The following is a 22468-nucleotide window of genomic DNA, read 5'->3' as shown; positions in this document are numbered from 1 at the left end:
TTCAAAACTATCGAAATATCTACTGCGCCCAAATAAACAAAATTTTAGCGAAAGGACGGTGAATTTGTATCCCCCAAGGGCATAGCATGGACATAAAATCTGCGAACTCGCTTAGTGGAGCAGGCTGCGCCATTAAAATCATCATAATCAGCCTGGTTACGCCCACTGCAGATCAAAGGCCTCTCCCATGCTTCACCCACTACCCCGGTCATGCACTAATTGTGGCCATGTTGTCCCCGCAACCTTCTTAATCTCATCCACCCACCTAACCTTCTGCCGCCCTTCGCTACGCTTCCCTTCCCTTGCAATTTTACTTTGTTAGGCATGGCAACTTTTCATAAAACATTCAATGACTATTTTCTCGTCTATTAAAACAAATGCGAGAGCTTTAAATTTTATGTCTTTCATATTTATCTCTAATTTGAAGCTTCGATAATGCAAGACTTAACATATGAGTGATTAAATGTACATATCGATTTGGGAACTAGTTTATAAATGAAGGCTTCATTTGTGGATTTTCAGTAGGTTCGCTAAAATACTTAGGAGTGTTCTAATAGGCGTTCAGTGTGAAATGAAACGTATGGAAGAAATCACGACCCAATTTAAGCGCGCTATCTGGTGGGCATATGCAACCTACAACATATACGACAAAAGCACAATTCTCGGTCACAGTGAGAGGTTACAGCATGCCAATTTTTGGTGAATGGAACGTTGTAAACAGTACTTGGAAATACACTTGTTTGGTTTTAGGTTTCATGGTTTGCAGAAACCAAGCAGACGCACGCTCACGTCCCGTTCAGTCGGTTCCATAGCCGCACGCGGGCAGTGTTCTAAGTCGCGCTGAACAGATGAGGCTTGTGTTCACGGGCAATAGTGTTCCCGTTAACGATCCTCTCAGAGATTGTGGCAAGGTACACCTGTTTGAGTGGAGCGAGCCGTTAACACAGTGTTAAAACTGTATAATAATTGCGGAGAACTACCGTTGATTTCGCCTTTGTCTCACCCGAATTTGAAACAAAGTTTTGGGAATTATTTACAACTGTCGCCTACAATTTTCGGTAGACTCTCGCGGAAGAAAGCGTGCACTTGATGCCTTACAAAAATATTACAAATTTGGCTAATGCAAGACATAACTTTTAAAAGAAATTAAGGAACGCCCATACGACAAGATTTTTGAGAATTTTAGTTGAAACTGCTAGTAGCACTCATTTCTGCCATACCGGAAACACGGAACGCTTAACGGAACCGTTTCGAGAACACTCTAAGGCATGCAAATGTTGCATAATAAAATTTGTAGATTACTAAAAAACATTTGCACCACTGGCACCTTACAGAAGCACATTGCAAGCTCCGAAACTTCTGCAGGAGAATCGATAATGCATAGTATTTCAAATTTTTGTATTTTTTTAATCCCGGGCCCTATAACGTGACCCTATTCCAATATGCTTTTATTACAATTTCCTGACGTCAAATTTGCGTATCTGCACACGCAAGCATCGGCAGGTGACACGCAGGGTTGTCTGAGTATACCAATAAAATGCTCTCCTCGTTTACAGGAGGTCACTTTTGTTTGCTTTACAAACGAATAACATTGCCGACACTGAGTGGCTTGTCTAATCTAATTTGCTGACGAGAGGCGAGGAGCACACTCAATTGGAGAGGGATTCGATGGGGCCGAGCCAGTGCACTGAAAATCGATAACCGGATGAAGAGGTAGGTGCCGGCTTTTGCGATTGGTCTGCTTTCTCTTACTTAGCTAGCGGTGGCTGGTCGAAAACCGCAACGGCATGCAGCGGAACGTTAAGAACGTTAAAAGGGATCCTCAGCAAAGAAGAGTTGGCAGAGTGAAGTCGCAAATGTGCCGAAAGTGCCCGAAAACGTTACACGGCCACACAAAAACTTTATTGCATGCAAATGAACCCATGCTCTCCGGCTGGTGCGAGTAGCCAGTGCCTGAGCCATCGGCGGCAGCCATCTTTTATTCGTTTCGGAATGGGGCAGTATGTGCCTATTCAGAATAAAACTCAGTTTTGTTCGGCATATTAATACATCCTTATCGCCTACACGTCACTTTGGCATGGTGAGTTCTCGCGGTTTTGTAACGTCGCGTGACCGGCAGGTGAAGTGGGTGTCGCCTGAAAACTTTCGACCAATAGCCGAGCGCTAATGGCCAAAAGGCGTCGAAAGATAAACAGCCATGTTCTTTTGTTTTTTCCAGTCATGCATAATATAATCAGTGTGGTCACATCATATCAGATGGAGAGCTATCGCGGTTCTTGTGACGTCACGTGACAGGCAGGTGAAGTGGGCGTGGTCCAAAAAAGATTTTGACCTATCGCAGAGGGCTGATTGCAGAATTGAAATAGAAAAGTTTGGAATAGCTTCACGATATAGCGCCCCACATCTGTGATTCTATTTGCATATGTGTTTAAATAACAGGGGTAGATTCGCCCTGCATGAGGCATTGTATGTGGTAGAGCGATACTCTAAAATGATAAATTTCAGATTTCTTCTGTGTCATATTTTTTATTCTCTATGAAAATGCATTAGTATGGTTATTAAAATATTTTCATATAGCTGTTTCCTTTGTTGTACGGGATCTGAGATGTACGGTATCTGAGAGCTTGTGGAGCTGCCCATGTGATAGTTTTTCTTCTTTCTCACAAGCTCAAATAGATGGAACATTAGACAAAGTGAATAAAATTCAGTTAAAATTTGGCCCCAACTCCGTACCGCGTCGTTGACTAACCATGCATCTCATGGCAATGCGCGCCTAGAAACCTTATCTGCTCGTGGATTTTTTGTCAAGAAAGCGTTGCAGAAGTTCTTGAGATTGCGTGCCTCCGTTTATTGATTACGAGGTCTGTCAGGACTTCAATGGCCACAATTTTATGAGCAAATAACGAGAAAATGCTTGCGGCACCTAGAGGGTAGTAAGACACACGTGTTATCGTTATGTACTTTGCATAAAAATACTCAGTGCTGAAAATGTTCTCCTCTTATTTTCATTGTGCATCCACTAATGAAAAGAGCCTGGCGTTTCCTGCAGGGCACTTCCCACGGGTACTTACCTTTGTCTCATTCCTTTGTGCGAATGAACGTAGTTATGAGCTACAGCGAATCGAATAGCCGCCGACTCCCGCCCGCATCAAAACAGCAATGAAACCTATCTTAAATCTTCTTGTCTTTTTTTCACACTGCCTGCAACGCGCAGCGCAAGCGTGCGAACAATCTGAGCTGAATTTCTCAAGATTTCCAAACATCAGTTTCCGTGAATTCAAAAACTATACTAGTTTTTTGATGCAGCATAGAACTGAAGCCCCTGCGACGACAATGACTACACTACCTCTGAGAAGGGAAACTTTCTTGCTGCTTCGCACGTAAATGTAGACGTTGGCACCACTGTCAAGCATCTAACGGCTACCTACACCTGGCCTCTTAAGACCTTACAAAGAGCACATCAGCCCTTCTGCCAGCTGCTTAAGTGTGCGAAGTAACAAGTAAAAGGAATTAAAAGGGATCTTGGCCTTGTAAATACTGAAACACATTGCAGAAAAAAATAAAGGTGGCAGAAATTATATCACGATTGGTCCCGACGGGAATGTGATTAGCACTCAAGTGCTGTAGCGACGCAACGTATTATCACAACAGAGACAATGTGTGATGTGTGTATGAAGCCGGGCCCCTCTCTCGACTTTCTCATGGAGACGCTGCGCAATATAGCGACAACCCCGTGAAGCGTGCGCGTGGCGCATATGTTAGAATAATTCAACTGGGTTGATCCGAATATTGTGACGCGACCGGGTTCATTTCTGCCAAGCACCGGTAAAATGCTCAATTTTTTTTTTTGCATTTGAAGAGCCGCAGACGCCCAGTGTAATGTAACGAGGGAGCCAAGTTGGTGTCAGAGAGGTACATTGAAGAGAGGCTCATAACACAAAGGCACATAGCCAGCGAACCGAGTTGACGTCGAAGACTTTCATCGTAGCGCGGCACCTAGAATGTGTCCCAAACCCAGTGACAAACGTTGGTCCGGTGGTTGGTTTCCAACACGCTTCCCTCCACACAGAAACTCGATGCTCTACTCGTTAGACGATCGACTACCCAGTGACACAAGTTGGAACGAAAGCAGTTAGAGACATAGGCAGAGGGACAGGCAGGTAGTCAGCTAGTACGTGAAGTATCTTGAGAATGGTTATCGCATTAAAAATATATTTACATTTGCTCCACATTTATGTCATTAAATTTTAACTCTCTCTGCCTAGCGACACGTTTCTGGAGAGCTGTACGAGTTACTGTGGTGAAACCACTACGGTAACTTTTAACCATCGCCACGCTCTGTGATCTGCACAGGGCTCATTTTGTATGTTCCCGCACAAAAGCTTGAGTTAGTTGAATAAACTGGGGCGCGCCAGTGTTAAGCTCTTCTGCAACGCTCTCTTGGAAAATTAGCGGAACCTCCCTGAACGGGAATTATCCAACAAGATATGCTCAGCGTTATCTAGCAGAATAAGCATAAAAGAACGGTGAGTTGTTATCAGTCGAAACGCAATGGAACGTTCATTAGCGTAGCAAGAATGGTCTAAATGTGTTCAGAAAATACAGTGAGCATCTCGTGTTCAATACAAATGCGGCGCGGTGTTTAGTGAGCAACGTTAAGCATTGAATAGCCCACGACGATGGTGTAATCAGTTAGGACCACGTAGTACAAGAGATAGGAGCACCGACTAAACTTCTTTCTTGCAATGCATTTGGCGCAGCCGACTAATGTCTTGTCGATGCGCCACGCCTCACTCACTACTACGCTCTCTTCCTCCGCTGTATTTCTCTTTTTATGGCACTCATGTAAGTTATGTTGGCTTCAATTGCTCCAGCATTCAGCGCTAAATGTGGACACCTCCACAACTACGCGGACAAAAGTTAAAAGTGGCACGCGTGCGAGAACGAAGGGGTCCATCCGACATAGGAACCATGCCAACATCGCAAAAAAAAGTGCTATAATGGGCTTCGAAACCTCGCGTGAAAGGCATGCAGTCGAAGCGTTTCCGCCGTTATTTCTGGTTGGGAGATGGCGCGATATGCCTGCTGCTTTGCTTTGAGAGCCCATGGCATTGCGGCGTGTCGGTGTTGCCAGAATTCAGGGTTGTAGTTATGCGTGGCTACCGTGGGGCGTGAAGAATAAAAATAAAATAAAGAAATTAAACAGCCACCCACGTACCGCTCGCCCGCTGGCGAAACGGACATAAGCTATGCCGCGTTATCAGACGAAGTTCCATTCGCCCTGGCCCCTTGCTTCAGTTCTTGCTCTGCTTCAGTTGCAAAAGTAAGAAAAACTGCAATAGCTGAATGAAAGGTACCTAAGAGGAAATGGTGGCAGGATGCACATAATTTTAACAATAATTAGGTATGCAAATATAGAAAGCGTCACAAACTAAATACAAAACGAAAATACAGAAAGAATAGTCTGATAACGCCACTGGTAAGGGCATAACGCTTGCTTGCATTTTCCTTGCTCTTCAAACAGAAGAGGACAGGAATACGAAAGAGAAGGGTGAAAGAATTAAAGAGGGAAAAACATAGAAATTGTGCTACAGTGAACGCCTGCTTCCTAAAGTGGGTGTTTTAGGCAATACGGCAGTTGCAGCAGCACATAATCGTACTTGTGTGCGTGCTCCATGGTCACACATTGAAAGCTCATGCAGATTTCTTGGATGGAAGGTGGCACCTCGCCACAGTTTACATGATCAAGTGATGAGAAGGCAAAAAAAAAGTGTCCATGTATCCTTGTTTGTTCTTTCCCAAACAATTTCTCTGCTGCCCACAAATCTTCAGGCGCCAGCAGCAAACCCTGAGAAAGAAAAATTCGCTCTCCGCTCAGGAAAGACTTCACTCAAGCGAAAGCGGGAAGCGAAGTTGTCGCCAAGCGACGCGTGGTCATACCGCTCCGCACGCATGCTCTCACATAACTTCTCGCGTGCTAGGAACGTCGCTCCCAATCACCATATGCTGCTCACGTGCAGTGACATTGGTGCTATACGGTGTTCTCACGTCTTTGCGGTCATTTGCGGACGTGTTTTCTTCGTCACATGCGAGTATCTTCTTTTTTTTTTACGGGCCTTTTGTTGAGCAATGCACAGAAACAGTGACGAGCAAACACGGACTCCCTTTTTTTTTCCCCCGTTCATTCCCCTTCATGTTGGTCGCGTTCAGTCGCTGTGCGATGCACGGCACGCGCAAATAGCCACACTGCCCTGGGAAGAAACGTGGCCCATATGCCGTCGACATGGTGCTCACGATCCACTGCCATAAGGACAGGGCTGCTCGGAGGCGCGTCGAACGACGCCTTAGAGGAGGCGGACAAAAAATAGTAATAAGGCGTCGTTCGGGCTGGAGGCACCGCAATAATCTTGAGGCGCTTCGTCGCGGCTTTGCATGATTCCTATCACCATGTGGTGTCGCGAGAAGCGCCCACGTCGCTACCCATGCGCATCACGTCTGTTGGCTGCTGTTCCCCGGAGCTGTTGAGCCTTCTTCGTGGCGCGGGGCCTTATCTGCCAGGCGCGCCTCGCGATCTTGCTCTTCGGGCTCGAGCTTTGCCGTTTCTATGTAGATGCGTCCTGCAGAGAACCTGGCATTCTCGACGATCATTGCGAACCACTGTTCGTTACGATTCTTCCCCACTGTGACAAGGTCGAAGCAAGACTTTGTCAGATGAAATAAAGCAATTGTGTATCTCTACGTGAGCCAATGAAATGTGGCGTCAAGGATGACGGCAATGCTGTGCGGGGCGCCAAACATAAAAAAAAGAACCGCTGATAGTACAGGAACGGGATCAGATCACAGACTCACACACTGATCACAGACTCGCTGCACCACTGAGCTCGGGGTCACGCTTTCAAACCCAGCCGAGGCGACCGCAATCCAGGTAGAGGGGGGGGGGGGGAGTGGAACCCAATATAACGCTCGTGTACCATGCATCGGGTACGCAGTTAAGAACGACAAATTTTGGAAATTTATCCGGAGCTTCCCCGCCACGGCGTGCTTCATAGTGGTATCGTGTGACCCCAGAATTTAATTTTCTTTTATGAAACTTCGCCGCAGAATTATCAGGATTTCTCTATATCACACTTGGCATTATTTTATTCATAGATTACACCGAAGATACAGCATTAGCCAATATCACTGACCCGGTCAACGCAGGAGCCATGTATATGTCGTTGAATCTGTCATAACTACGACGCCCCTTCCAGCGTTCCTTGTGGGAAATGCTAACGACAGGAGCCATATGGCCGACTTTAGTGTCGTCCTTCGTGAGAGCATTTCTCGCTTGAAAAGTGGGAATAAATTGCTTTTATTTAAATTTAGCTTTGTCCTCGTGCACATTTTCTGTGATAACACGTTTTGGAGGGTTGTTCGAGACGGGCTAAAGAATAAATCAGCTGACAATTTATTGTAAACTTCATACTGACGTTACACGCGGAGATGACATCGCACACGCCTAATACGAGGCCAGATTCTGGACATTTCATTTCGGTAACTTTCCTTTGCTTGCCGAGCATAATGCCATAAGCCTACGGATATTTGTTTTTGAAAGTACATTCACCAGAATGAAAGCGAGACCTTTCCTGTAAATGCTTTCTTGTATAGCAGCTTGATCAGCTCGGTTAATTAGCTGTGACAGTGATGCCACGGAAAAAAACGCCATGTTAACGCACCTGTTCGCGAAACGCTGTAATGACTTTGCTTTAGCCTTAAAAGCACATTTCCTAATTGAGATTTAGCATCTCACGTGTTTTAAGGCTGGAAACTAGAAACACAAGTGACTTTTCATTATGCATTACTATGTTGCACTGGCCACCATGTATATTTTTAAGTCTTACTTTGTTGTTATGCTCACTTGTGCTGAAGTTCTCTTTTGTTCTGTTTTCAGTTGTAGGATATACTGCCTTTGCGCTCAATGTATGTATTATGAACAGTTTATGGCACTTTCATGCATTTATAAGTCTAGAAAGATTTTTTTAATATTTTGACTTAGTTTGCTTTTGATTTCTATCGCATTTGCGTGTAAGTATATGACATGTTCTTCTCTTTGCCTATAATTGAATGAATGCCAACTACCCCCAGGCCAGAGATTCAGATAATAAAAATAATAAGTTTATTGCCAGTTAAACATACATTGTAATAGCCAGCCCGCTTAAGCATTAATGCTCGTGAGTGCGCCTCGGCAGTGCAGCGTTGTTGCATCAGCCCAGAGGCATGTATAAATTAAACATTTAAACATAATATTAGAAATGTTCATGATATTAACATCACAAGGAAACATAGGTTGTGTAATAGAACATTTGCACGTCGCGAAACAGCGAAGCAAGAAACGAGACATGCGTTAATACAATGATACTACAACGATTCTACAATGATACAGATGCGTCAATACAATACTTATTGTAAACTGATTGCGGTGAATAAATAAAAAAATCTCCACATCAAGGCGAGAAAACGCATACAAACTTCGTGAAGGTCCTGCAGCCAGCTCGGCTTCCTCGGTGCACCGGATTCGGGTCACAACGAACGAACTGAGGAAGCCGAACGCACACATAGATAGCGCAGCCTTGCTCCCGCTTTCATTCTGACGGTTCCAAATGCGGGAAATCAGTGAACGTGCATTGGAAATACGAGGAGTTACGTGCGAGACGTTCAGAAGCTTCGCATAATAAACTTATTGTTACTGCTATGTAAAAAGGAGCAGCCATCGCCATTGCAGCGTTACTACATCTTTCTTTTATCTTTATTTAAATTAAAAAAGACGAAAGAGAAATCTACAACAGAAATACCTGGAACATTTCGTCACCGCGAAGCGGCGTGCCTTCTCGCTATGCTTAGTTTCATGGTGAATTCAATTGAACATTGTCCTAGTGGTGTTGGTGAATTTTCCTTTGTGATTATTGTATTTGTGCTTCTTGCAGTCTTCAAGCCCTTCGGAAACCCAGGCAGTCAAACTAACCACGGTGCCCTCTACTAAGGTGTATCTCATGAACTAGTGTAAAGTTTTGGGACGTTAAACTCCGTATTATTACCTTTCTTTTTTCTTTTGTGCCACACTGAGGCATGAGGAATGTTGTGGTGAGGGCCTTCAGATAAATTTTTCTCATTCTGTAGTCTACAAAGTAAACTTTCATCCTAGTGAACGTATCATAAGAAGCCGATAAAGAAAGAAACCAAAGACAGCATAGGGGATGTTACATGCACTTATAAATAATATTTTTACAATGATAAATTCATTGAAAGTAAAGAGGATGAAGAAACATAACTGGCTGCAGGTGGGGCACCAACCCACGTCTTTGCATTACGCGTGCGATGCTCTTACAAAATGATTTTACAAAAGGTACTTCGCCGCCCTTGAAGTATACAATTCATCGTGTGTCATTTCCTTCCTAAAGCGAAGGCACTGAATGACTGATGATACGAATGAGTAAAGAGCACCTCTAAACACTTGCCCTTGGGCGTGGCGAAAACGAAAAAAAAAGACTCTGGCACACTCTAGACTACGCCCTTCTTATGAGGCGAAATTCCACCGTGAAGGAAAACGCCGGTTATCAGAGGGGCGCGAAAGTCGAAGAAGAGCGAGCCGTTGTTTTGCTTGCGAAAGTGGCGAAGGTGAGCGATTGAGACGATTCTGCAGCGGCGGCAGCGACCGGTTCCTCGTTGTCACGTGACTTCCTTCTCGGATCGTCAACAGGGGGGCTCTGTTCTTATTTTCTTCACTTCAGCTTTCGAGAACTAGGTGCCTTTTCGTCGCAAGTCTCGGCGTATCCTGTAATCATCGTGATCGCGCGAAGACTACCGCAATTCCTCGTTGCCGGTAAGTGAAACCAGGCTGTGCCGTCCACCCGGAAGTAAGCGGCTTCCGTGTTCGACAGTCGATCGTTGTGTGCGTCTGTATAGAGAGTTGATTCAGTGCATGCTTTATATCGAAAATGACTAGGCAGGGTGCTTTTGTAATTTAGTTGCGCGTTCTGTGTAAGAGAAAATTCCAACACCTTGGTGTTCCTTTTCGTTCTCACATTGATGTGCTCGTTGTGAAAAATCATCTATCTTCTTTTCGGAAGCAACAAAGCTAGCCACTGACCACTCTTATTAATTCGTGTCACTTTTATTTGTGAAGTTCAGCTCAATGAAGAGCATGGGCAAAATAGATGAAAAGATTCGTCCGTAAGTGACGCAGCGATTACTGTTTCATGAAAAGTAAAGCTGCAACAATGTGTTATTGCTTTCTGAGGAACACGAACCAATTGCCATCGACTATGTTTACCTCGTTTCATGATTTTATATACTTTTCAGTTCTTTCCTTTCTCGATTTTTTTTCTTTTCTTTCTTGTTTATTTCTTGTTCTTTGTATTATCTGCTAGTGTGCAATTATGCTCCCCCCTCCTTATGTAATACGCCCGTGGGGTCTTTAAGGGTACTGTAAATAAATAAATAAATAAATAAATAAATAAATTGTACTTTAGTATGTGAATACCTCCACTATGTGCTAACACCGTGGATTTAAACTGTACAAGGCTACATTCCTGGGTGTCCTTAAACTCGGCTTTCCTTGTTTTTTAAGGAACCACATTATCGTTGTCATGATACCAGCGCCAAGAAATGGGAAGCTGGAGCTGTGCGTCCTGATTTTTGTGGCCGCGTTTGCGCTCAGCCAAGAAGAACTCCTAGAACGAAAACCGGAACTCGCGCAGTATCAAGATGCTTGGAAGGTAAGCTCGGCATGAAAGCAATGTGTTCCTCGTGTGGTAAAAAAATTTAAATGATTCTTGATTGTAAGACAAATTTCGCCGCATATTCAGATGACATCATGTAGGAGTAAAAATTGATTAACGTAGTGGTATGTATTGGAAGGATGTTCGCCCAACCTTAAGGAAGACAAGGATGTTCATGATTATGATGACAAAAGTTTCGCTATCGAAGGAATGTTGGGAAACGAGCGTTGCGGCATTCCGACGCTACACTATCAAATGAGTTTTCTAAAGCGAGATGTAGATGTCAGAAATGCACTCTTACGAGAAGCATGTCTTATGCATTTATGACGGCGGAGATGCGTGAATTTGTCTTTGCGGTGTCGTCTTCGACCTGTTTTCTTCGACCGGTGTTGTCTTCGAACACGGGTGCGATTCCGCGATGTCATGCACCTTGCCGCTGCTTGTCTAAAGTTCCGTGTTTTTTTTGCCTGTTGATACACGATCGCGAAAATAAGTGCCGTGTTTGGCTACTCCAACTGTTCAACATTATCTGCCTGTGTCACACTGGCTGCTTGAAACTCTTCGATTGGTGATGGTAGTGGAACAGGCTCATCAGGGGCTCGGTTCTCAAGGTGCTCTGCTAGAACCTGAAAAAGCGCAAGGCATGGATGTTATGAATTTCAGCATATCATGCATATCAGCGAACATGACAACAGTTGGATTACTCACAGTAATTAAAATACTTCTTCAGTAATTTATGTGATGGATTAATTGTCTAGTGATTTAGTAATGTGAATTATTTGGTGTCTGTAATTTCATGTCTAAAGTAATTTATTAATTGCGTTAAATATGCAACAGTAAGCTGTGTACCGCGCCAGAACGTTGGTAGTGCCGTGAGGTGTCGTGGAGGCACATGGGGGGGGGGGGTGGGCATGAAATGCTGGCAAGAGTATGTTACCTTGAAGAAAGGTTGGCGTCCCTTTATACTTTGCTTTTTGCTTCTTGTATGCATGAAAACATTTTGGAAGCAATCGTAAAGTAATACCGTTACTTTTTTGAAAGCGGTAATTGGTAATGTAATTCAAATCAATGAGTGCAATAAGAAAGTAATGAGTAATGTATTATATTTACTTTTAAATAATAATTTTGTGATGCGCGATGCATAGCTAGTTAAAGGCCAGAAAACATTTTTTGTCCAGCAGCGATGCCTGTATTGGGCTAGACCACGTCGAACGCTGACAAGTTCAATACCTCACGACGTTACTTCATTATTTGAGCCCGTTCGCCTTGCCACGGGCGCGTATGTGCCGACGCTCGTTCTTGCGGCATTTGGCTGCAGGTAGCAAGCTGTGAGTGGGAAATCTACAGAGCGGGGTTTTTACACGACGAGTTCAACTACTCTAACGCGAGCATGAGAATATTACCTTAACGCCTTATGTCGTGCGATTTGAACACGAATGCTGAACAGCTAAACCTGCGGGCACCGCGTGGTAGGACGTATAGCAAATATCACTGAATGCGCAAGCGTACCCCCGGTCAGTTATTTCACCGTACCAAAACAGCGCCGAACAAACAGCCGTAGTACAGTGTTCCGTGACAAAGCGTAGTGGAAAACAGGGTGAAAACGGCAAGCACTTTGCACGCATGTGCATATTCCCGGCTGTGCCTCCACCTCGCTTCGTCATAGGCCGCTGTCATAGGCAAATTAACATCCTTACCTCACCCTTTCTCCTCTTGGCGAAGGCCGCTCTTGGAAGTGGCGAGGTGTGTCTTTGTGGGAGAATATAGGCGGAGCAACGCCGGCCTTCAGTGGCGCCGATTTAATTGGAATACCGATTGCCTGCATCGTTGTTAAGCTCCGATGAGAATCACTGCCGCGGAAATGGTCCGAACACAGCACAGTTGATTTCGTCGGCAAGAAATTATCTCTCCTCACCGCACGGACCCACTGCGCTGCAAGTTTCTTGTCCATCGGGAACGTGTGAAACACCACATCATCTCGCCCGCCTGTGTTCGCACAGCCGAATGCTGCACAGAGCGGGGGCGTGTTGGGCGCCCTTGGCTGCAGGCACTCACGTAACACAGAAAGGAAGCGCAGTTCACGAAAATCGCAAAAGAAAACAAACGTGAGTGGCGGCAGATCTCTCGTAGCGTCGTTTAGTAAAGCGCAGGACGGAAAGAAACATGCCAGTACATGCCAGCACGCCGGTCCGGCAGTACGGTCCCCGGGAATGACGTCACTCTCACCGGTTCTCTCCTCCGGCTGCCTCCTTACCCGGCGCTCCGGGAAGCGACGGGGCGTGTCCGCGGGGGGATTTAGAAAGCGATTTCTGCCCCTTATATTGACAATACAAACAAGAAATTTCAGAACCGTAAATTAATAGGTCTGTTCTTCCCAACCCCAGCAATTCATGGAAATTAAAAACCGTTTCAGCTTCCCTTTAATTTGTTTTAAAACTTCTCCGCGAGGAATACTGACGCCTACCTAAAGTGCTGTTGGAGCCTATCATTAAGGCATTGGCCCGCTTGTCCCTCATTAATATGATATCAACTTAGCGACAATCGATGTAGAATACAGGTGGCGTACCATCATCTGGGTTATGATACTCCGATGCGGAACATTTCCACGGCTGATGTCTTCCAGCACTTGTTGCACGCGGGGCAGCTTTTATGCCTTAAAAAACGAAGCTTTCACAGCCCGCTTCTTCATAACCTTATTTAAGTTCTGCGCCAGCTACTTCAGGAATGGCACTACCCAAAAAGCAACGCTGTTCAGCATAGCAATGTCAGCTTTGTCAGGAGGCCCCAAGAATTCCTCCTGTGATTTTCCTTTTGCCCTAATATTCGTCAACAACCACCATGAAAAATAAAATATTAGTAGCCTAATTAGCGAAAGTACCAGTGCAAAACACATGTGGCCGGACTTGAATGACACCGTAATAGCGTCAAGAAGGAATGACCATGCTAGACTTCATTATAATGAAGCCCCAGTGACTAAGAAAGTGGCCGCATAGTACTCTGTCATTGGCGTCATTCTCTAAACAAATATTATATAGCTGCTTTACCTAAGATTTACTCGTCGCTTTCTGACATCACTGAATTTGGAGACGTGGTTTGAATTTCTTCATTCAGATACATACGTTCGTGCCAATTCTACTTAGAGCAATAATTGGCACGCATTGCTATTTTCACGTCACTTGTGGTTTTCAATACAAACCAAGAAATGTACAGATATGACCTATAGTGGTTTATTATAATGCTGAATAGTCATCTCGTGCATAAATGCCCGTTAATAATTGTTTCTCGCAATTCAAGAATATATTCTGCCGCTGCGGCTTTAATTCTACCGTTTTTCTCTGTAAGTAAGCTAGAGATGGACTCGCGAGAAAACTAGAATCGACGTATGCGAGCGGTACCGATGAAAGTGCGTTTGCTGTTTTGGTTTTCTTGTTTTGATTGGGGAGGAAGACGAAGTGATTCTCTGATAGAACGCTTGTGCTTTCGTTTCCGCTTTTTCGCTTTGTTTCCCTGCATTTCTGGCAGCTGCCACTTCATCCTTGCGGCAATGGATGAAGAGATCTCTGAGGACTTTCCTGATGCGCAGCCGTCAGGTTGGATAGCGTCGAGGAAACGTGGAAGTGCGTCAAGTGATACAGACAGCGAGGCCACTGAGTTATGTTCGGACAGCTATGACTCGCCAGAAGATGACTTCCAGGTCGTGATGAGTTGATCAGCGAAAAGAAGACTACTGCAGGCATCTTCGTCGCCAAGTGCTTCTACCGCTGCGCAGACCGCGCACTATGCTCTTTATGCCCGTGGACCCGGGGACCAATTTGCGGCTCCTCAACAGGCAAGTCGTTACTCGAGAGAATCACACAAAATGATGGTAAAGACGTGCGAATAAACTCGCGGAAGAATGTCTTGACAGTTGATGTCTTACATCGCAGCGCCCTACAAGACCTGCGTAATATAACTGAGAACAACAACGTAAAGGAGTGATCAATCATCCATACAGGTGGTGATGGTACTGCGGGCGTCATTTATGATGTCGACGATGCCATCCCGAATGACGACTTGCCAATATTGATCAAGCCAACGACAGAAGGCACTTCCATTACGAGGATTTTCAGACGGGGAAACACAGGCTGTGTGAAAATTTTGTGTGAAGGAGAGCCTTTCTTCCTACGTCAAAGTAGGACATGTTCGTTATCCAGTACGACCATTCGTACCAAAGCCCCTCCAGTGTTTCATGTGTTGCAAGATTGGCCACGTCAAGGGTGTCTGCGTGAACATCGCCGTGTGCCCGCGGTGCACTGAGTCCCATTCAGAAGACGCCAGCAGCACATATGTTCTAAAGTGCCCTGACTGCAGTGGCCCTCACAAGGCCTCATCAAAGGATTGCCCGCGGGTGCGGAAAAAATTCGCGATTCTAAAACGAATGGTGCGGGACAAATCAAGGCATCGAGAGGCTGCTGCCGCTGTTCGGGGACGTCAGCATCGACATCGAAAACGTTCACGACATTCCGCGATTGCAGACAGGAACGCGCCATCTTCCGTCAGAACGATTGCCGAGTCAACGCACAGTGCCACCAAGACAGATACAAGGAGAGCAAACAAAGCGAAGAGGCTCGCCCGTCCGAAAGAATGGCCTGAGCTACCCAGGGTACCACTCCCTGCTAAGTTGCCTCAAAACGCACGAACTTCGACTGCTTCGGCAACTGTTGAAGCGACGCTGGCTGATGACCTCCAGGTCATCAACATTCTGCGGTCGCTCATGAATGCCATTCGCGTTATACTTACCAATATGAAATCTTCGTCTGCACAAAGCGCGCTACAGGGGCTGGACACTTTGAGTCCAGTACTTGCAGCTCTTGCTTGAAATCATGGCTCTCCAGAACCCGTAGTTTCGTGACGAAGTCCGGAACGCGCCGATATTTCAGTGGAACGCCAGAGGACTGAAGTCACGAACGTCGGGCTTTCGACAGTTTGTGTTCACGAATAATTTCTCAGTCATTTGTCATCTGCGAGCCCCTATCAGATAACATGAGACTGTCCGGGTATGAGTGTTTCATGTCCGCCACCCACGGAGACTGCAGCAATTTCATCGTATTCATACGACGTCATCTTACGTATGTCCATCATCCAGTGCCACCTGACCAACAAAACCAGTACGTATGTCTCACAGTGAAGAAAGGCAAGCTCACTTTCGCATTAGCTGGAGCCTACATCTCTCCCTCAAGTGGGCTGGACTGCGAGCGGTTACAGCGAATCATGACAGCGACTCCGCAGCCTTTGGTGATGACTGGAGATTTAAATGCCCACCACAATCTCTGGGGAAGTTCTAAGATAAGCTCGAGAGGCATAAAAGTAGTGTCATTTGCCTCCGAACAATAACTGTGCTTGTTAAATGATTTAAGCCCCACCTTTCTTCATGGAACTGCCCACTGTAGCTGCCTGGACCTCACCTTTGTTTCACGTTTCTTCACTGGAAAGATCAGGTGGTTTTCGGATATTGAAACGCGGGGAAGTGACCACCTACCTGCTTAGGATTGAAGGGCTGACGGGCTCCAAGTTAGCTGGCGTCACACAATGCATCGACTGGCCAATCCTCAAATCAGTTGTTGAAGACAGCTGCAGTGATGGCTTGTCGTCTAGCCTAGAGGATATCATAAAGGGTGCCCTAGAGGCTCCTACACATTCGCTTCTAGGAATATATACGCGTACCTAATACGACATTCAGCTGGAGAAGCTTCGTGCAACTCAAAAGAAAATTCAGCGTCGCATGGATCAACTTGCATCGCAAAGATGGAATTCATTCTGCGAGCATTTGGATGCACCAAAACATTTGTCTCACATATGGAGCACTGTTCTTGGTCCCCGTGCAACCCCTCAGCAGTGCCACCCTTTTAAGACTTTGGCCCTTCACCACAAGTTTGATTCCTCTCTCAAGATTGACGTCGCTGAAGCTTTTTGCAGGAGGATCACAAGCGAAACTAGTTCCGCTGGAACATCGACACTCCGCCACCACTCACCGATTTCACGCGACCCCCGCATGGACAGTGCTTTCTCCATGAATGAACTCGAAGCTGCACTGGCCTTGTGCAAGAGTTCATCTTCACCAGGACCCGACGGTAGAACCTACCGTGCCCTATGTAATCTTGGCGAAGAGGCTCGGAAAGTGCTCCTGCTCTTGTTCAACAACTCCTGGCAGACAGGTACGGTTTCCCAGGAATGGAAGACCTATCGCCTAATTCCACTGCTCAAGCCTGGCAAGTCGCCTGTAGACATTTTATCATACCGACCGATTGCGCTTGCCAGTTGCATCGAAAATCTATTGGAGAGGATGGTTCTAGCACGGCTAGAATGGTACCTCGAACATTACCAGGTGTATCCAGGTGCAGTGGCCGGTTTCAGGCGTGGCCATTCTTCTATTGACAACTTTATTGACTTGGTGACTTACGTCGAGCACCAGAAGTCCTGCAAAAGACTATATGCTGCCCTGTTTCCGGATGTTAAAGGCGCGTACGATAGCGCAACGCACGAAGCGATTTTCAACTCGCTAGAGGCAGTAGGACTTGGCGGCAAGGTCTATTTCTGGATAAGTAACTGTCTACATACAAGATCCTTTTTCGTACTTACCGATGATAGCCCGACCTCTCAGCATTACAGCAACCGGGGGTTCCTCAGGGCGGAGTACTGAGCCCAACGCTCTTCAGTCTAACAGTCATTGGGCTCGCCGACATGCTGCCATGCACTGTTAGGCTCTCCATCTATGCCGACAACATTTGCATTTGGAGGTCGGCTGTGACGCGACTGCAGCTTCGCGCGCGGCTGCAGAAAGCAGCCACTTTAAGATCATCCTAACTTCGAGAACAAGGACTTCATATATCATATGAAAGGTGTGCAATGGTGGCGTTTACCAGTAAATCAGTGTCTCCATACGTCATATCCGTCGACGGATAATTGATCTCGTACAGAACGAGTCACAAATTTTTGGGGTGGTAATTGACAGAAATGTCTCCTAGACCCCTCACGTGAATTATGCGAGAAAACACCTGACAGGAATTTGCCATATGTTTAAGTTCCTAGCAGGAAACACCTTGGGAGTGTCAATAAAATCTGCGCTGCAACTGTACAGGGTCCTCTTTATTGGATTCCTGAGGTACAGCCTACCGGTCATGTCCAACACCTGCAGAGCTAACCTGAGTATAATCCAAAGCATCCAAGGCCAAGCCCTCAAGATATGCCTTGGCCTACCGAGGAGTACATCAACGACTGGAGTTATTGCAGTCGCTTAAGATTCCACTCTTAGAACGCACATTAGCATTGAAACAATGCGTGTAAGATACTTCGCCCGGACCGCTACCTACCACCTCGCAAGTCTCCCAGTAGATAGGCCCCACACGACATTCAGTGTGACTGTCTTCGCGCACCGTGCTTCTCTCAGGTCAGGTTACACACCTGCGGCAAGACCTTCCATTCCTCCATGGCGTCCCAATCCCAGGACTTCAGAAAAAGTCGCACTTGCCGTGATCAGCACTAAAGCAACAAACTTTACTTCATTTGTACGAGAAATACAGCGACTGCACACACATCTATACTTATGGATCAACTACATCAACCACTTCCGGTGGCGCTGTAGTTATACCAACAATGAGAATAACCCAGCGGTTCAAGAGTTCCCATGTCACTACGTCTACAGCTGCAGAGCTCGCGGCTCTCCGCGATGCGCTTCAAGTGATAAATACTGAAAGTCCTAGTAAATGGGCAGTCTTCTGCGATTCAAGGCCGGCCTAGCAACGTGTGCAGTCGTTTCTCCGACATGGAACTCACGATCAGCTGACGTGCGAAATCGTGGAACTTGTCCATCATTTAGGAGAAACAGGCCATGATATATTGTTTCAGTGGATAGCAGGTCATTGCGGTATCATAGGAAATTATGAGGCAGGTAAGGCAGCTCGGATGTCGAACCAAGAAAGCCGCTGCGTCCCCATTCCGCTCTCAAGGACCAACGCCGCGAGAAAACTTCGCAATCTAGCTCGTAAGGTCTCCTTGGCATAGTGGAATACCGCACATGCAAAGAGCAAAAGATTGCACAGACTAAACCCGTCACTTCAACTCAGACCTCTGGCCAGTCTGCACCGACGCGAAGCGTCTCTTCTGTGTCGGTTGCGGCTTGGAGTTGCCTTCACGAATGCCTACTCAGCACTAATTAGAATGACTGGTAGTCCTACGTGTGATGTTGGCGGACGCCAGGAGAACATTGACCACTTATTGTGCCATTGTCCTCAATTTCAAGCACAAAGACAATCCTTGTCCAACGCATTCAGGAAATTCGATGATCGTCCTCTCAGTGAAGAGACATTACTAGAGCACCGTCCCTACCGATCATCGACTCAGAAGGCTGTGAAGGCACTTTTGTGCTTTCTCAGAACGTCTGGTTTGCGAGAGCGGCTTTAACTCAAGTACTGTCGGTACACGTATCTACACCTTCTGTCTCTATTCTCTCTCTTCCTCTTCTCCTTTCCCCCAGCGTAGGGTAGCCAACCAGACCCTTGATTGGTTAACATCACTGCCTTCCTATATTCCTCTCTCTCTTTCTTGTTTTGATTGAAATGGAAATAAAAGAAAGATATTTAGTCACTCTATAATGGTGACGGCTATTCCTTTTCACATAGCAGAAACAACAATATAAAAATATATGTAGTAAGAAAAGGAAAAGAAACGACGTCCTAGGGCCAATAATTCACAAAACACAGTCCTCTGCAACCACGAACATATAAATATAAAATGCAGAGAAAAGTCGTGCCACAGTGACTTTGTAAACAAACTTACAAACACACACAAGCGACCGTGATGTAGACTGCGAGGAGTTTAAACAAACGAGGAATACGCAAAGTTACAGTAACGCACGCGCAGGATGTGAAAGTCAAAAGTGAGTTTCAGCAAGGAATACAGATAAGTATAACATGTAATATACAAGTGGTAATAATTAAATAATTGAGCGAGTTGTAGTTTCATTGTGTTACTATTCATTATACAGCTTTAGAATAGCGTTTGTCGCCTTACGTGCGTTAAAGGTGTGCAGCTTTTCGGGATGGTATGGTGCGCGTCCTTAGTTTACCGTATGAAACGCAAACGTAAAGAAAACGTTATAAAACAGGGCGCCGTCTGGTCCCTTGTACCAAACGTATCCAAGCCAAGACGATCCATTGGCAACTATTCTGCTGTTACTGTGCGGACATGTCTCCTTAGGCCTACGGGCTCCGGAATCGCCGAACGATCTCAGAAAATGGACGCGCTATGCGCTCATAACTAACCTTTCAGGTGAGTTTAGAGAAAGCCAAAGCTCATTACAATGGTTACTGGCGATCAACGCGAGTAGAAGCGTAGCCATCACAAGAATTCACATTGGAGCGGGAGCCGTGGGTGCCGCCATGTTCCACAACCCTATTTCTTAGCGTGCGTAAACTTCACGAACATTAAACTCGCAAAATAATATACCTTGTCATAGCGCACGTAAACCACAGAACCCCAATAACGTTCGCAGCATGCGTAGTGAGGACGACTCTATTTATTTACGTACGTGATGCCTTTACATTTGGTGCAAACTATTCTAGAACTGTCTATTGCGGTGCGTATTATTTGTTGAGGGTACTTGTGTCTTTAAAAAAATTTCGAGTGCGTCGAACGCTTTTCGCCGTATTATGTCCGAGTGAGAGGTCGGTGAAAATTAATGGAGTGTAGCTCTTGTTCTAGCTGCCGTCTTTGAGTCGCGTATCTGGAGCATTCCAGGAGTAGATGGCGAACATCTTCATCGTTGGTGCCACAGGAGCAAGCCGAGGACCAAGCCCATTTTATGCGACACAGGAAATGTTTGGTGTTTTCCTTGTGCACTTTTTTTTCATTCCTGGTTATGTCGCTGGTGAAATCTTATCATCGCAATGGGGTGACGTTGAACGTGATAATACATATATTTTTTTATTCCAGGTATTAAAAGTACCCGGAAGGTATTACCTGTTTATGAGGTCATACGAGAAGGAACCCTTCTACAAACACAAGAAGTGTGTTTTCAACGAACTGGTATCTGTTAACGAAGAGGAGCAGTACACTGTGAATCTTATTGGAGCCACAGATCCCAATGACGGGTCGCAGTGAGTGTTGTTTTTATTGTTTCTGCTCTTCTTTGCTATTAAAAGAGCGTGCCTAGAAGACCTTCATGCAAAAATCGCCGTCATATCCTATTGTATGAATTACAAGAATGATAATAAAAAAAAGAACGAAACGTTAGCAGAAAATATGCACGATGCTAAATTTGTTAAACCTTTCAGTGAGCAAAAGATGACGTTAGGTAAAATAATCCTCTGAACAATTAAACTATGCGCCGCCATGCGAATAGCGGGTCCCTCCGGTGCGCTATCGCACAATCTGCGGCAGGACACCGGAGGGAGCAGTCATTAAGTTTAAACGTCGCATTGAGTTTTAAACAATGAGAATAAAGGGCAGCATTTGCATAGCCGTTTATATACGAGGAGAATGCACGCGCGCACAATGGCGGAGAGAAAAAAAGAGAGAGAAAGAAGGAGACAAAAAAGTAGAGGGAAAGAATACCAGGGGGAATTCGCAAGTATTTTCCTAAAGTGCCCATAAAGCAGCAGAGGCAGAGGAAAGTTCAGCATGTTTTGCTAAGCAGCTGCGGCAAAAAGATGTCACTCTCTGGTTGAGTGAAATTAATTGATTTATGTAGCTCAGTAACACTTTGGTCATGAAAGACGCCGTCGTAGAAGGCTCCCCCTAACTAGTGACTACCTAGATTTCATAACTTGCGCCTAAATCTATCGCTACACGAGTGCTTTCGTCATCCGCTCCGTTGGAATACGCCCGTCGGAGGGGGGGGGGGGAAGGTGGGGGGTTGAATCGATGCCGCGACTGCGTGCTTAGCAGCAGAACGCCTTAATCACTGAGGCTCCTAGACGCGTCTATTTGACTGAAATAAACGCAACAATGGGCAAGGTGGAGCTTCGGATTAACAGCGCGTACATGGTTGACAATGCGAATGCCAATTGCTAGTTGGAGGTAAGCTGCAGAATGCCGACACGAAGTCCTGGCTTTAATTAACCCATTGTGACGAATGTAATATGCCACCTGCTTGCTGTCCTAATCGTTTCTACCAAAGTTTGTAAAAAAAATTGCCCGTTGTGCATCGTGCAGCTCTGGCAGTTCAGTCAGATTAATTGGATGGCCGGACATTACCTGAACAACCACTAGGCTTATTTAGTTATCGAATAAACAAAGTCTCTCTTGTGCAATATTTATTTACAATATTGCGAACATATGTGTCATTTAGCGTTTAATTCGCGAAGCAGTAAAATTATATCAATTTCGCAGAAATTTTGAAGCAGTAGCTCTCAAAATACGTCAGCACGCCGTGCCAAGCTATAGCTCGGCGCGTCGCGTATTTTCACAAGAGCCTTGGGCACGCCGGAATTGGACTAGGCAGAACGACAATAGATGTAGCGGCACATTTTGAGAATGGACATCTCCAACGTGCTGCTACAATTTTTGGGTGCCTGCTAAATGAGCCGTAGGTGATAGTGCAGTTTCGCAGCAACATTTATCGCTGCGATGAAAGAATTCCAGATTTGAAAAGTTAAACGGGGCTAATTCATAATTGCGATTTCTTATGATGGTGATGTCTGTAATTTTAATTATACAGGTGAAGTAGCACAGTC

General features: G+C 45.6%; 1 protein-coding gene across 1 annotated transcript in view; it reads left to right on the top strand.

The window, feature by feature from the left end:
- The first annotated feature begins 7003 nt into the window (after positions 1-7003).
- The window catches only part of LOC139059477 (male-specific histamine-binding salivary protein-like), a 38832-nt gene continuing 23367 nt past the window's right edge, over positions 7004-22468 (top strand). The window contains exons 1-5 of the mRNA XM_070537904.1: positions 7004-7051; positions 8964-9020; positions 9768-9859; positions 10607-10754; positions 20727-20890. Coding sequence (XP_070394005.1) covers positions 10626-10754; positions 20727-20890 — 293 coding nt within the window. The 5' untranslated portion in view covers positions 7004-7051; positions 8964-9020; positions 9768-9859; positions 10607-10625. The remainder of the gene's footprint in view (positions 7052-8963; positions 9021-9767; positions 9860-10606; positions 10755-20726; positions 20891-22468) is intronic.

Source organism: Dermacentor albipictus, chromosome 1, assembly GCF_038994185.2.
Source record: "Dermacentor albipictus isolate Rhodes 1998 colony chromosome 1, USDA_Dalb.pri_finalv2, whole genome shotgun sequence".
In the NCBI taxonomy this organism is placed as follows: domain Eukaryota; kingdom Metazoa; phylum Arthropoda; class Arachnida; order Ixodida; family Ixodidae; genus Dermacentor; species Dermacentor albipictus.
The sequence above is the reverse complement of the archived record's forward strand: the minus strand, read 5'-3'. Positions and strand labels throughout refer to the sequence as shown.